A 14,474-nucleotide genomic window follows, 5' to 3' on the forward strand; every position below is an offset into this window, starting at 1 on the left:
CCATCTGACAGGTGGTTATTTTAAAAAATGGGAGAGCATGTACTGAATTGGCTTTTTATACATCTAACAATGCAGATGTAGGCCCTTTTGTTGTGCACCCTTTTTCATTCTTTCAGAGGAAACGACAGGTAGAAGAAAAACATAATAAAAATCAAGGACCAAATGCTTTTCAGAACCAAACATCTGCTTTGTTAGGGACTCCATAATAAAGATGGTTTTTGCAGTGTATTCATTGGGGAAATGCTGAAAGCACACCATTAACAGAGAGACGAGTCAAAATGGCTTAATAAAGTTTTGTATTGTATGTATGCAGATTCCCTTCATTAAAATCAAATGTACCAGACATCTGTTATAATAACTATAGCTTTAGAAGATCACTTATTACCATATGATGGCTCCACTGCTTATTTTAAAATCACAGTTTGAAAGAGCTGACCAGAGCTCGTTTTTTGGGGGGGGGGTATTTTCTGGGGTAGGCTCCATTTACTGGGGCAGGTCTCCAAGTCTACACCATTGTCACATAGAGCCACTGAGTTTGCATCCTATCCATAAGATTCCTCAGACTCAGTGAAAGAAAAAGTCACTTCATATATGTGCGTGTGTGTATGTGTGTGTGTGTGTGTGTGTGTATACACACACATTATAAGAACATAAGAAGAGCTCTGCAGGATTTGATCAGAAGCTCATGTAGTCCATTGTTCTGTTCCCATAGTGACCCACCAAATGGGAACAGAATGGGAAGTCTACAAGCAGGACATGAGGGCAATAGCATCCTTGTCCTCCATGAATTTGTCTAATCCCCTGTAAACCTGTCCAAATTGGAGGCCATCACTACAGTTTATGGTAGCAAATTCCATAGTTTAACTATGCATTGTGTGAAAAAGTACTTCCTTTTATCTGTTGTGAATTCCCTACCATTCAGCTTCATGGGATGACCCTGGGTTCTAGTATTATGAAAGAGAGAAATAAAATTTCCCTATCTACTTTCTCCACACCATACATAATTTTATATGCCTCTGTCATGTCTCCCACTACTCACCTTTTTATTAAGTTAAAAAGTTCCAAACATTGCAACCTTTCCTCATGTGAATGTGTATATAGAAGAATTTAAATGTCTGCAATTCAGCAAAAATCTGTACTTAAATCTTTGTAAACCGCCCAGGGAGTTTCAGCTATGGGGCGGTATATAAATGTAATAAATAAATAAATAAATAATAGCATGTAAACTCATGCCTGAAACAAATATATGCATCAGAGTGCTGGGATCAGCAGTGGCTCGAAATGGCATGTACATGCCCTGGCAAATATACCTATGCTGCCAAGTAATATATGAAGGGGCCCTTTCTGATTGGTGGTTTTACTGCAATAGTTTTACTTTGTCAGTGACATAGAGGAGAAAGTAATAACTGTACTGAACAGGGTGAGCTGAAAATATGTATCCCCCCTATCCTTCCTAAACAACAGCTGCTAGTTAGGCCTGATAGATAAATGAAGGCCACAGAAAGGTAGTGGATGGGGAAAAGTTACCTGGCACACAGGACCAACCTCAAATAAGTTATCAAAGAAAAGAAAAGGAATATCCGTTCAAGAGATAGTAATATATTTGAAATGACATTTTATACATTTTAAGTTATACACATATAACAATTACCATTATTTGTATGTAGAGCTCTTTTCCCATGTAAACAGAGAATTCATTAAACAAATATAAAGTTGTCTACTCTGCAAATACCTTTACCGTTTTGTTTAAGTTACAGGTCATTAAAATAGTCACAAAAAGTGCAGGTGGCATACTAGGAAAGGTCCAAGTGTTAACATAGAAACAAGGTGCTTCAAATTCGTGTCACTCCCAAGTTATTCCTGTTTGGTTACTGCTCAGATTCTTCCAGAAACTGGGCTTTTCAGTCAAAAGCTATTCAGTCTTTTTATCCTTAATGGATTCATTTTCTGGTGAGAAAAACATGGAAGGCTACAAATGGAAAATGACATTGTTTGGACAACTCCGCTTCTCCCACTTGCCTATCCCATAAATGGGGTAGGGAAATGGTGTCATAAAAACATTGTCTGTAAACACCCCCAGGCATTTCTGCCTGTTGGAGTTTAAAAATTTGGCGAAATGGCAGCACTGGGTTCTTTACACATTATTTTAGTGTATTGGAGGCTCTTTTTTGTAAAATGCTTCTGTGCAGCCGGCACCAACTGACTGTGCCCAACCATAGAATTAGCACTCTGCAAGGAGAGGGATGCCAATTCTGCAGAAAAGACCCATGCACTTCTAGGAAATCATTATTTGCTGTAACAAACTCCTATTTCTGTACAGTGCCTCCCAGAGCATCTATGCTTTATTACCTCCAGGGGAGTTCAGCAATGGGGAAAATCTCTCTCAGATACCCTCTCAACAAGGAACTCTGCATATGCCCTGAAAGTTAACATTCTACTCAAGTAGTTAACATGTACCTAGCTAAGATTGACTTAACTGATTTTTAATTTGTTTATTTACAATATTTTTATACCACTCCCCATTCAGAATTTCAGAGTGGTGGACAAAATAAAATAAAGTAATTCCATAGTATGAGATTTGGTGCTTTACGTTTCCTTGTTCTTCCATTCCAGACACCCCAATACACATTTTTTAAAATAGCTGACTACATTGTTTTAAAAGGGGATTTTCTCATTAAAACCTTCCTTACGTGCAAGACTGCATGGTTGCTAAACTACCTCTTTCTAATCTTAGGACATTTCATGAAGGTTTTTGTTGTTGTTTTAAAATTTGCATTGCTGTTTTTATCTGGTTGAGCTTTTATATCGTATTTTATATTATGGTTTTATACTGTTTTATACTTTGAATTTTTTTAATTTTTGTGAACTGCCCAGAGAGCTCCGGCTATTGGGCGGTATAGAAATGTAATAAATAAATAAATAAAATCAAGTTTTGTGTTTTATGGGCTTTGGAAAAGTAAATACAAATCACCTTCGTTTTTACTTTTCCCCAGAATGGCTAAAGGGAAGGAATTCATGACAGAAGGGCTTAAAAGCTGTCCAAGCAGCTGGTATCTCATGAAATCTAATATGATGGCAGCCTATGGCAGCCTATCAAAAGTCTTTTTGGGGAGGACTTCAGGCAGAGTGGTAAGCGGCAGTTACTGCAGCCGAAACTCTCCCCACTACCTCAGTTCGATCCCAGCGGAAGCTGGTTCTCAGGCAGCCAGGTCGACTCAGCCTTCCATCCTTCCGAGGTCGGTAAAATGAGTACCCAGCTAGCTGGGGGAAAGGTAACTGTGACTGGGGAAGGCAATGGCAAACCAACCCGCTATAAAAGTCTGCCAAGAAAATGTCAGCGAAAGCAGGTGTCCCTCTAGGAGTCAGCAATGACTCAAGTGCTTTGCACGAGAGGTTCCTTTTCCTTCCTTTCTGTAAAGAAGGGGATCTACCAGTAGGGAGGGTTTCCCCCTGCCACCTGTTCCATAATGTGTGGTAATAGGAATGAAATAGGAAATGACAAGTAGTATCAGTGGACTTTAGATCAGAAAGGCCAGGGTGAATAAAGACAATTCATACTATATAGCAGCCTTCCCCAATCTGGTACCCTCTAGATGTTTTGGACATCACCTCTTAGCAGCTTCAGCCAACATGGCAAATGGTCAGGAATGGTGGGAGTCGCAGTCTACCAGGTAGGGGAAAGACTGTGATACATTGCTAAACATTGTTTTAATTGACTTAATTGGTTTTACTGCGTTTAACATCTATATTAGTTTTAGCTTGATTAATGGTTTAATTTGTTTTTAGCTGTGTATGTTTATTGTTTTATAGTGTTGTATAATTTTATCTGTACGCCACCCTGAGATCCTAGTGATATAGGGTAGGATAAAAATGTTTTAATAAATAAAATAAAATAAAAAAAATCAAAGGGGGGCAAACCTTTTGGTGATCACTGGTTCTCAGTGTTGAATAGGGCCTATTGAAAGCTTAAGTAGGTGTTTTGAGACAGGAAAAATGCTAAGCATTTTTGTATAAAAACTGATGCTGATTCCTGAACATTTGATGCCGATATCCATAAATATTGAATATTTTTTCCATCTCTGAAAATTCCTCCCAAAGGCCATCTGCACATAAAATCACCCCATGCTGTTTTTCATCTGTATTGTGAAAAGAACAGTTTGAAGATTGTTATCCACATATATACACATGCACAGGCAATTGCTCAGTGAATACTGCCAGCTTTCAGAGATGAAAGATGAAATAAGAACATCATAATGGCCCAGTATCCTTTCATCTTAAAAGTATAAAGTCTCCTGTATACACTGTGTTTTAATTTAGGGCAGGACACAAAGAAAGGCGAATTCTTTAGAAACTTACTTTCACTAGTTGAATAGTCCTGTGGATCAAGAATTCCTGACTCTTGCAGTGATCTAATACAAGAGTCCACAAGTTCAAGACCAGTTGTAAGCTCATCTTCTATATCCTTCTGACCATCTGCAACAAAAGATTATTTTAAGAGTTTTAAATAATCCAAAATATTTTTTAAAAAATCAAGGTAAGACCATTAAAACTCCCTACAGAACTAGCTTAGTTGTTGGATATCAGCCATGCTAGTTTGTAGTATTCTTTACACTATTAGGCACAACCCAACACTGACATGAACACAATTACAACCGTTAATTTCAATGTGTTGAATTTGTTCTTTTAGTTATTTCAATATTTTACTTTCCAAGATATAATTTTTAAATGATTAGTTTATTTGCAAACTGTATTTTAGCATGGTATCCTAGTCACAAGTAATAGCTGATAGCAATAAATGGGTTGCACAATTCTGCTATTTGCCACAAAAAGTTACTCTTCCACACAGGCTGAGCAGCAAACATATGCGCAACTTGCTAAAAACAATAACCATAAAAATAAAACATATTTATTAACAGCTACTAGGAGTGAAATGATTTGTAAAATTGTGTCCTGTCTTTGGGCAACTGAAATGTGACTGAGGAAGGGATGGAAGGGAGATACGTTGCTCAATGGAAATATGCTACCTAATGCATATATTTTCAACCATTTTGAAGACTTCCATGCTGTCATTTTTTATGTTGGTTTTGCTCTGAGGAAAGATGGAGGCCTATGATGTCATTTAAGTATACGGCTCGGGCCCAGGTTATCTGAAAGACCGTATTCTCCCTTATGAGCCTGCCTGTGCTTTGAGATCTTCTGGGGAAGCCCTTCTTTCAGTCCCACCACCATCACAGGCACGCCTGGTGGGAACGTGGAAGAGGACCTTCTCGGTGGCTGTTCCAGTGCTCTGGAACTCTCTACCCAGCTAGACTGGCTCCCTCCCTGATGTGTTTTAGGAGGCAAGCAAAAACTTTTTTGTAACGGCAGCCCTTTGGCGATTAATCTGGGCCTCCCTCTGTGCTAAGGACTTTTAAAATGGTCATGTATTTTAAATGTATAAATGTTTTAATATTGGAATATATTTTCAACTTTTGTATATTTCTATTCATAGGTTTTAAAATGCATATGTTTTAAATTTTGTAAGGCCGCTTTGAGGCCCAGTATTGGGCAAAAGGCGGGATACAAATAAATGTAATAATAATAATAATAATAATAATAATAATAATAATAATGAGTAATAGAAGGATGATTCTTAGACTACTTTCAGAAGAAGAAACAGCTCCCGTGGAAAAAAAAGAATACATTCCAGATGTCATTTCACCTAATGACCTGGTTCATATGTCATGGCCAATTCTTGGGTTAACTCAGGAATTGGTGGGGGCCTGTAGTAGTGCTCACATGACCACACTCCCTCCCAACCACTCGGTGCTTCCACTTTCAATTTATTACCGAGAAACACTTTGTGCAAACATAGAAACTATGGGTTGTTATAGATCAGACAAGCAAAGGTTAACCCAACAACAACAAAAAGAAATTGTTGTGCTAACTCTGTGTTTTTAATCCCTAAACATCCCAGAGTTCTGAATTCATAAGTCAGGAAACAATACAGGAACGGGACACTCCTGAGTTGCTAACTGAAAGCAGAAGCAGGCAAGTACCATCCCACTCACCCATGGGCGTGGGCTCACAAACAAACCATGGGTTGTTAATGATAGGTTGTTTGATTATCCAGACTGGGCCAATTTCAACAGTTGGTTTACTAGCATATTATAAAATAAGCCAAAGGCAAGGACGGAACCAAGGAATCTTCTGCAATAATATTATTAGTAAAAGGTTTATTAAAGTGCCAGGTGCCTACACGTTTCGAACACGGTTGCATTCTTCCTCAGGGCTTTATAATGTTAGTGCAGTTGTCTGCAGAAGCTGCTAGGCACCTGGCACTTTAATAAACCTTTTACTAATAATATTATTTCGCCTTTGCCTTTGCCTTATTTTTTTACTCCCCTATGGGGTTTTCCTTCTTTTCGCACTTACTAGCACATTAGCCAAACTTGGGGCAAATCTGATACTATATCTACACTAATGAAACACCAAGTAGCAAAGATGAATCATGGAAAAACCAAAAATACCAGGCACATGGTTGATCATTAGCAGACTGGACGTCTGGGGGGCAGGGGTACACAGCCCTTAATCTTTGTTTTTGGGGCAAAAGTCATTTGGACATTAAAAAGCAGGTGAACGCATATTCAAAATCTTGAATCCTTAATATATAGGGGTTTTTCCTTAAAGGAATAGAACATGGAATGGCCAAATATGCACTTTTGAATGAACAAAAAGGTACCATCGACACCAACTGTGCATTGGTAACTATAAATAACATAGTCTATTTAAGAATTGATGGATGGTTAGGATTTCATATGCATCTGTAATCTAGCTAGACATTTTGTCAGTCTTATTACTGTTAGGTTAAATTGACATTTCGTGTTTTATTTGATCTTCTGTTTTAATTGTTTAAGGTCTATTTTTTGTATAAGCTTGCTTGAACATTATTCTATACTTCAGTCATTTTGTTTGTAAGTAATCAATTCATGTTTTGATTTATTATAATCTGTTGATTTAGAGGGGGAAGTAAACAATTGGTAACTCTATTTGCTTGATTTATGATTCAGAAGATTTGATGAACAACTGGTATTCTGGGGAATGAGACACATTCTGAACCTGGGAACCCATTGACAGTTCACAAGCCCTGAATAAATTATACTGCAAAGTATATCTAGTCAGTAACTGAGAACACGGTGTATATAAAATTAAACATATACTATGTGTGGGAAGTAAAATTTTCCCAGTTATAAAATATTTGCACTTGGTTGCTCCGAAAATGCAGCATCCCCATAACAAAAGCATAGTCTGGGTAAAATACATGGAGATTGTGATTCTCCGAGAGAAATGTTACAACACAGAATTCTATAAAATTTTATTTTACCTTGGGTTTGCCAGTGAAACTGTTCTTCAGTTGAACTAGAAAAAACCCATAAAAATGCATATTAGAATAGAGAAAAAAGCCTTGGAGAATCTATTAAAAACCTATTAAAACCCACTGCTTTTGAAACTGAATTGTACATCTCTATTACATTTCATGGTATTTTCAATATTGAAACCAACTGAATTAAACTATATCTAGACATTGGCTCAGATCCTAATTTGCTCCACACAAGGGGAAGGGGGTTTCTGGTCAGTCTTTCCCCATCTGCAGCTCTCTGCACCATCTTCTATATTACTCCCAAGCCCACCCCACAAGCCCCATGAACAGTTTTTCAGAGGTACAGGGGGAAAGAGTCCTGTTCCATGAATGTAACTGAGAGCATGGCCTTCAAGACCAATGTCTGTATAGATCCATAGACGTGTAGGCAGTTCTTCAAATGTAATTAGGAATACATTGTGGTAGCCATGTTCTATCTACATGGTGGCCGTCTTTGTGCCACTGTGGGATCTTACATTAAGTTCATCCCATCTATTTGGTTGCTGCCTATTAATATCACATCTGCAGTCTGGAACTCCCATCATGCAGAAATAGCTTTTTGGCAATGGACTGCATGTATTAACTACTGAAGTAGCCCGAGTTGTTTCCTAGTATCGAAAAGCATACCACATTGTGGCGCAGTGGAAACGTTATTGCTTCATTGCATAAATCCAATGAAGTTTGAATGCAATGATACTGACAATCAAGTAGCAATAGCTTCTTTCAGCATAGCAGAGAGATTATTGGAAGATATAAGATATTAATAGTGATGTTTGTATTGGAGTTCTTATCATATAGATTAGGACAGTATTTAGAGTATTAAACTTACATAGTGGAAATTTTAGAGGCACAACAATGGTTCTAGCCTTTTGATTAAAAAAACCCACAAAAAACCAAGTAAAGTCTGATCTGAACCAAGCATACTGCTTTTCATGCCTGGCATATATATGGTCACATTTTGAATTCATTGGTTAAAAATGGATTTCTTGGATGTCATGTAACCTGCATTCACTCCGAAGAAGAGAAGCAGAAAAAAGTGGTGGATGCACCAAAGTGAAATCAGAATGAATTCAGGGCAAAACTACACACGATGCTAATGAATGCATCACTTGAAAACATGCCAGGTTTTTGTTTAATTTCATGGTAGGCAAATGCAGGATTTTCACTGGAACCACAGCACGCAGGGAGGGGAGGCTCAACTCCTCTCTTCCAGTGTCAGGTTCTGTCCTGCAGCAGCACCTGGTGGCCACAGTGCACCTTGCCGGCCACAGAGTAGTTGCAGGATCCAGGCTCATATCATCAAACACTCACAGGTGGGTTGATGCAGACCATCTGGAAGCAACCAGGAAAGGGCCATATAAGAACTGCATTTCCACTCCAGCTTTGCCACAGCAACACAGTCTCCTGTGCCAGCTGCAGCCTGTTCCCGACTACCTGCAATCCCGGACCTGACCTTCTGTTTCTCCTGACCACGCCTTTTGCCTCTGGCCCTGCCTGAACTCTGTTTGCCTCTGGACTCCGAACCTCGCTTGCCTCTGGACCTGGCCTTTTGCCTCCGGCCCTGCCTGGACTCTGTTTGCCAGTTCCACTGCCGTCCATCCCAGCCCTGGCATTCCTGCGTTGAGGCCTTGCTGCCCACGCCTACGTCCTGGACCCTGACACCCACCCACGATCCCAATGAAAATCCCCCCTGCAATTCTATTAGCTTTAGGGTATTTAGGCGCCAATGAAAACTTCTTCCTAAGGTTAATAGCAGAACTGTATGTGTATATTTTTATCAGGATTGCCTTTGGAAGGGAAAACAAGCAATGTTTGAAATGCTAGGATTTCCCCAACATTGTCTCACCACTTGTCTCAGGCCTGATTCCCATTCATATTCATGATCACTGCTTGCTTTGTGTGAACAGGAGATTTCCACGTATCTCCCAAAATTTACTCAAATTTGCTCAATAGACTAATGCAGGGGTGAGGAAATTTGTCCAAATTGAACTAGGAATCATGAATGAGATGAACATGAGCACGTGTTCAATAATTTGGGAATATTTTTGGCAGGCATGTCCTCATGCCTGGCCCTTCCAATGAGGCATAATCACATGTTTTACAAGCAAAAATGGAATTCTGATACATCCTTAGGCTAGACCTCTTTCCCCCATGTCCTGTATTCCCGGTGTAACCCCCCCTGCACTTACTATTCAGCAACAACAAATACTACTACTTCTACAGATGTACTTCCAAGTAGTGCTTAGCATCATGTTTAATTTGGCCCTCAGACATTGCCCTGTCAATAAATGAAACCGAAAAAATAAAATAACTGATACAAGCTGTTCATACACCTCAAACACCAAAAAGAACCCCAAAAATATATCCCCTGCATCTTTAAAAGAATATTTGATGGCAAATTAAAAACAATTATGCTGTATCCCTTGAGTGTAATAACTTCATCTGTGGAGATTAGTATTGCAATAATATGTAATAAAATCATGACATACCAACTACTTCAGCAATAACAGGAAATGCCTCTGAAATGTAACATTTCTATCTTTTAATCCTTGGATCAGGCCTTGGATAAACTTTAAAAATGAAGTTTTAAAAGTAACATCCAACTAGCTCAGAACAGTCAATAAAGTTTTGTATCCTTGTGAATCCAGCTGTGAATTTCCAGCTGACTGTCCTCAATCTATCCAAATAACTTCTCTGTAGGGCTTTTAACTGCCATAACATAGAATATTTGTTCTGATGTTTAATCCTCAGTTCCAATCCTCTCCTAGAATTTTGTTTTTGAGGGATTACCTATTTCATCATAGTAAAGTTTACCTGCCTGCTAAGGTCAGTGCCACAAGAAAGAGCTTTCTATTTGTCTCCATATTGCCAAATAAATAATACTCCCCCACAGGGACAATAATACAGCAAAAGCTCTATATTTCTGTTACAGTATGTTTGATCTGAGCTAACTAAATGTATGTACATTCAGTAATCAGCCAGAAGAATGTTTACAGCAAATTCTATCAAGGAGTTATGCATTTTTTTTATTAAAACAACAAGAAAAACAAAACCCTGAATGTATCCAATATTTCAGTAAATACCAACCCTGCAAAGCATATCTGTTTTTTTCAGTATAGGTACCAGACACTTCTTCATATGCTACATTAAGGACTTGGTTTCATTTTTTTTACCCTTCATAAGACCTTGTTCACAAGGATTGACATAATTTCTGTGACCTGAGTAGTCAACATTTATAGCCTCTTCTAGCTCTCAGTCAATCTAAATACCAGTCCCCCAAATTTCTGGCTCTGTATAGAAGGAAGCCTGCAGAAATCCCTGATTGCAAAACTGCAAGTCATGAAAAGCACAGCTGCATACTGGCCCATGGTAATTAAGGTTTATGCCACAGAGGCAGCCATTGCTAAGGGGGTTGAGATATTCTCAAAGGATTGATTATTCAAGCAGTAAGAACCCTATTTGTTTTACACACAGTAAATCTATGAAGTTATTCAATACCCTATCGCAGTTTGTACCCGCTGCCTGATCTATGAGGAACGAACACTGCCATGAACCAATAATATTGGGTCATAATGTGCTTCTGGATGAGGCTTTTCATGTGGCATCACCCTACCTTATTCACGGAGTTTTGCAAGGGGGGGGGCAGACAATGTTGTCTTTCATTCCTCCTCCTCCTCCTCCTGTGTTTTCCCATCACTTTTTTGTATCTTTTTCTTACCACGGAAATCCGTTAAGAAAGAAAATACGGAATAACTACACAATGCAGTTAGGAATGTTAAATTCTGGACTGAATGTTTTGATCTAATACCCTTTCCTTAGATGGCAATGTGTATTACTTACTTCAAAATGCATTTCTGGGCCTACTGATAATTCTGTTGAGGAGTGAGCCCCGGATATCTGCCCTAAAGTCCTGCCCTAACATCACCACTGCTCCCCGGGCAACTGGCTTTTCTTCCACGCTGTGCAGAGGAGCAGGGCTGGCGCCAGACTACATTGCGCCCTAGGCAGGCGCGTTCTGAAGCCGCCCCCCGCTCGCTCACTTACCGCCCCCTCATTCGCCTGCCCACCTGCTCGCTCACTCACTGCTCCCCCCCCGCCCGCTCACCCGCCCACTCCCGGCTTTGAAGCCAGGACGCTGGGGTTGGGGCAGAGGCTTTGAAGTGGCGCGCCTGGGTCACGGAGCTGGAGCGCGTCACGGGCGAGAGCCGGGCCGGGGCGAGGCGGCGACAACGATGACGACGCAGGGTGGGGCCGCCGCTGTGGGCCGGCCCACCGACCCCCTCATAGCCACCGCCACCTCTGGGACGTGAGGAGCCGCCGCCGCTGCTGAGGGGCCGCCGAGACCACCCCCCGCCCAGCTGCCCCTGCTGCTGCTGCTGCTGCCCCCCCCTGCGGGCTGGTCAGCTGGTTAAAAAAAGAAAAAAATGAAGCGGCGCGCCTGGAAGTACTGAAGCCTCTGCCTTCAACCCCAGCATCCTGGCTTCGAAGGAGCCAGGATGCTGGGGTTGGGCGGAAGCTGGGGTGGCGGCTTTGGAACAGCACACCCGGAAGCCGCTCTAGGAGAGCAGCTTCTGGGTACGCTGTTCGGCGCCCTCATTTGCTTGGCGCTCTAGGCAGCCGCCTGAGTTGCCTCTATGGCAGCACCGGGCCTGCAGAGGAGGACAGGTTGCAAGCTGGATGGGCAGGCCCTAAAAGCTGGATCTAGCCAATGAGCTGCTGGGAATAGAACCCTGGTCTCCTGAGTCCCAGTCAAACACTCTTAACAATTACATCACACTATGGCTAGAGCCCAGAAAGCTAACATAAAAAGGAGAATCAGATTCCGAGACATTCAACCAGCATTGCAAAATAGATGTACAGGCACATCTACTGCAGCCAAACAAAATGCACAATATGGAGAACAAGGCACAACATGTTTTGGAGGAAAGATATAATAAAATGTTATGCAAGATAAGAGAAAGAGGGAGGGAGAAAGAAAGAAAGAAAGAAAGAAAGAAAGAAAGAGAGAAAGAGAGAGAGAGAGAGAGAGAGAGAGAGAGAAGGAAGAACAGGCAAGCTTTAATTTCAAGGTTACATATACTTGTCTCTTGGGTAGTTTTCCTACAGCTAATATTATATATGTAATTGAGTCAGGAAGCTGCTTTAAATTAAGTCAGACCACTGGTCCATCTAGATCAGTATTGTCTACTGAGCTGTCTGGCAACAGCTCTCCAGAGTTTCAGCCAGAGGTCCTTCCCAGCATCAGGGACTGAACCTGGGACATTTTTGTGGTTTTTAATCTTTGTATATTGTTTTAATTGTTTTTATCTTATGTGAACCGCCCAGAGAGCTTTGGCTATGGGGCGGTATACAAATGCAATAAATAATAATAATAATAATAATAATAATAATAATAATAATAATAATAAATGGAAAGCATGTGCTCTATCACTGAGCAACGGCCCTTTATCCTTAACATTATTTATTATATCAGAATATCTTCATCACTGCCACGATGGTGGACTCTTGCAGCTAAATACCTGTTCTGGTATTAACAGAGAAGGCATTTCCCCACTTTATTTTAACCAATGGAATAAATGTTTAATGGTACTATGCTAACTTCCAGTTACACTAGTTGGCTGGGACAGGATCAGTACCAAATTGCTTTTGTTGGAGGAACACAAAGTTATGTCAGCATAGTGAGGCCACTGAGCTGGAAGAACCTGTAACACTGACAGACCACCACCAGAGAAAGGGGGAAATAGATTGCGTTGGGGGCAGTATAAAGGAGAGGTGGAGTTGGAATCCTAGGCTTCCTCAGGGGGTTCTCCTTCCTACCCCAACACCACAGTATAGTGCATACAAAATAGTGTCATAGTGCCCGCTTGCATTGGCTGCCTGTATGTTTCCGAGCCCAATTCAATGTGCTGGGGGGGATCTACACTATTGCTTTTAAAGCGCTTTCAAGCACTTTGAAAACATTTTGAAACCTGTATATGCAATGTGTCCTGGGCCCCAACAGTTGTCAAAACTGTTATAAAGCGCTTTAAAGCAGTAGTGTAGATCCCCCCTGGTTTTAACCTATAAAGCCTTACATGGCTTGGGACCACAATACCTGATGGAATGCCTTTCCCAACATGAACCTACTCGAACACTACATTCAACATCTAATGTCCTCCTCCGAGTGTCTACTCCGAGTGAAGCTCGGAGGCTGGCAACAAGAGAGAGGGCCTTCTCTGTGGTGGGCCCCCAACTGTGGGACAATCTTCCTGACGAGGCCCGCCTGGCATCGACATTGTCATCTTTTCGGCGCTAGGTCAAGACTTTTCTCTTCTCCCAGGCATTTAGCAATATGTAATGAGCCTGGGATTATTTTTTGGCTCATTGTTTTTAAAATTGTTATAGGGGTTTTAAATGTATGTGTATATTGCATATTTTTGTGGTTTTTAATTTTTGTATATTGTTTTTAAGTGTTTTTCTCTTATGTGAACCGCCCAAAGAGCTTCAGCTATGGGGCAGAATATATATGCAATAAATAAATAAAATATAAATAAGTAAAAGCAAAAGCACATCCATTGAAGTCAATGGAAAGCACTGGATGCCAATCACCCTCCCTAAAGCCACAGCAAAGAGCAGTATTTTGATAAAACATGGCTTGGGACCGCAATACCTGATGGAACGCCTCTCCCGACATGAATCTACCCTTACACTGTGCTCAACATCTAAGGTCCTCCTCCGAGGGCCTACACCAAGGGAAGCTCAGAGGATGGCAACAAGGGAGAGGGCCTTTTCAGTGGTGGCCCCCTGACTGTGGAATGACCTCCCCGATGAGGCTCGCCTGATGCCAACACTGTTATCTTTTAGGCGCCAGGTCAAGACTTTTCTCTTCTCCCAGGCATTTAACAACGCTAAGTCTGTTTTTTAACGGACCCCCAGAACTGTTGTTTTTAAACGGATCTTGTTGTTTTTATACTGTTGTTTTTATGTTTTTAAATTTTGTATACTTTTTAAATGTTTACTGTTTTTAACTTTTGTAAACCGCCCAGAGAGCTTCGGCTATGGGACGGTATATAAATGTAACAAATAAAATGTAGTT

The 14,474-nt window shown here is 40.7% G+C and overlaps 1 protein-coding gene across 3 annotated transcripts in view; it reads right to left on the reverse strand.

Moving 5' to 3' along the window:
- Nucleotides 1–14,474, reverse strand: part of CTNND2 (catenin delta 2) — a 636,702-nt gene that overhangs the window by 318,337 nt on the left and 303,891 nt on the right. For all 3 annotated transcript variants that reach the window (XM_063130230.1, XM_063130228.1, XM_063130231.1), the window contains 2 exons: nucleotides 7,364–7,398; nucleotides 4,357–4,473 (listed from right to left, as the gene is read on the reverse strand). In XM_063130230.1, coding sequence (XP_062986300.1) covers nucleotides 4,357–4,473; nucleotides 7,364–7,398 — 152 coding nt within the window. The remainder of the gene's footprint in view (nucleotides 1–4,356; nucleotides 4,474–7,363; nucleotides 7,399–14,474) is intronic.

This window comes from Elgaria multicarinata, chromosome 7 (assembly GCF_023053635.1).
Source record: "Elgaria multicarinata webbii isolate HBS135686 ecotype San Diego chromosome 7, rElgMul1.1.pri, whole genome shotgun sequence".
NCBI classification, from domain to species: domain Eukaryota; kingdom Metazoa; phylum Chordata; class Lepidosauria; order Squamata; family Anguidae; genus Elgaria; species Elgaria multicarinata.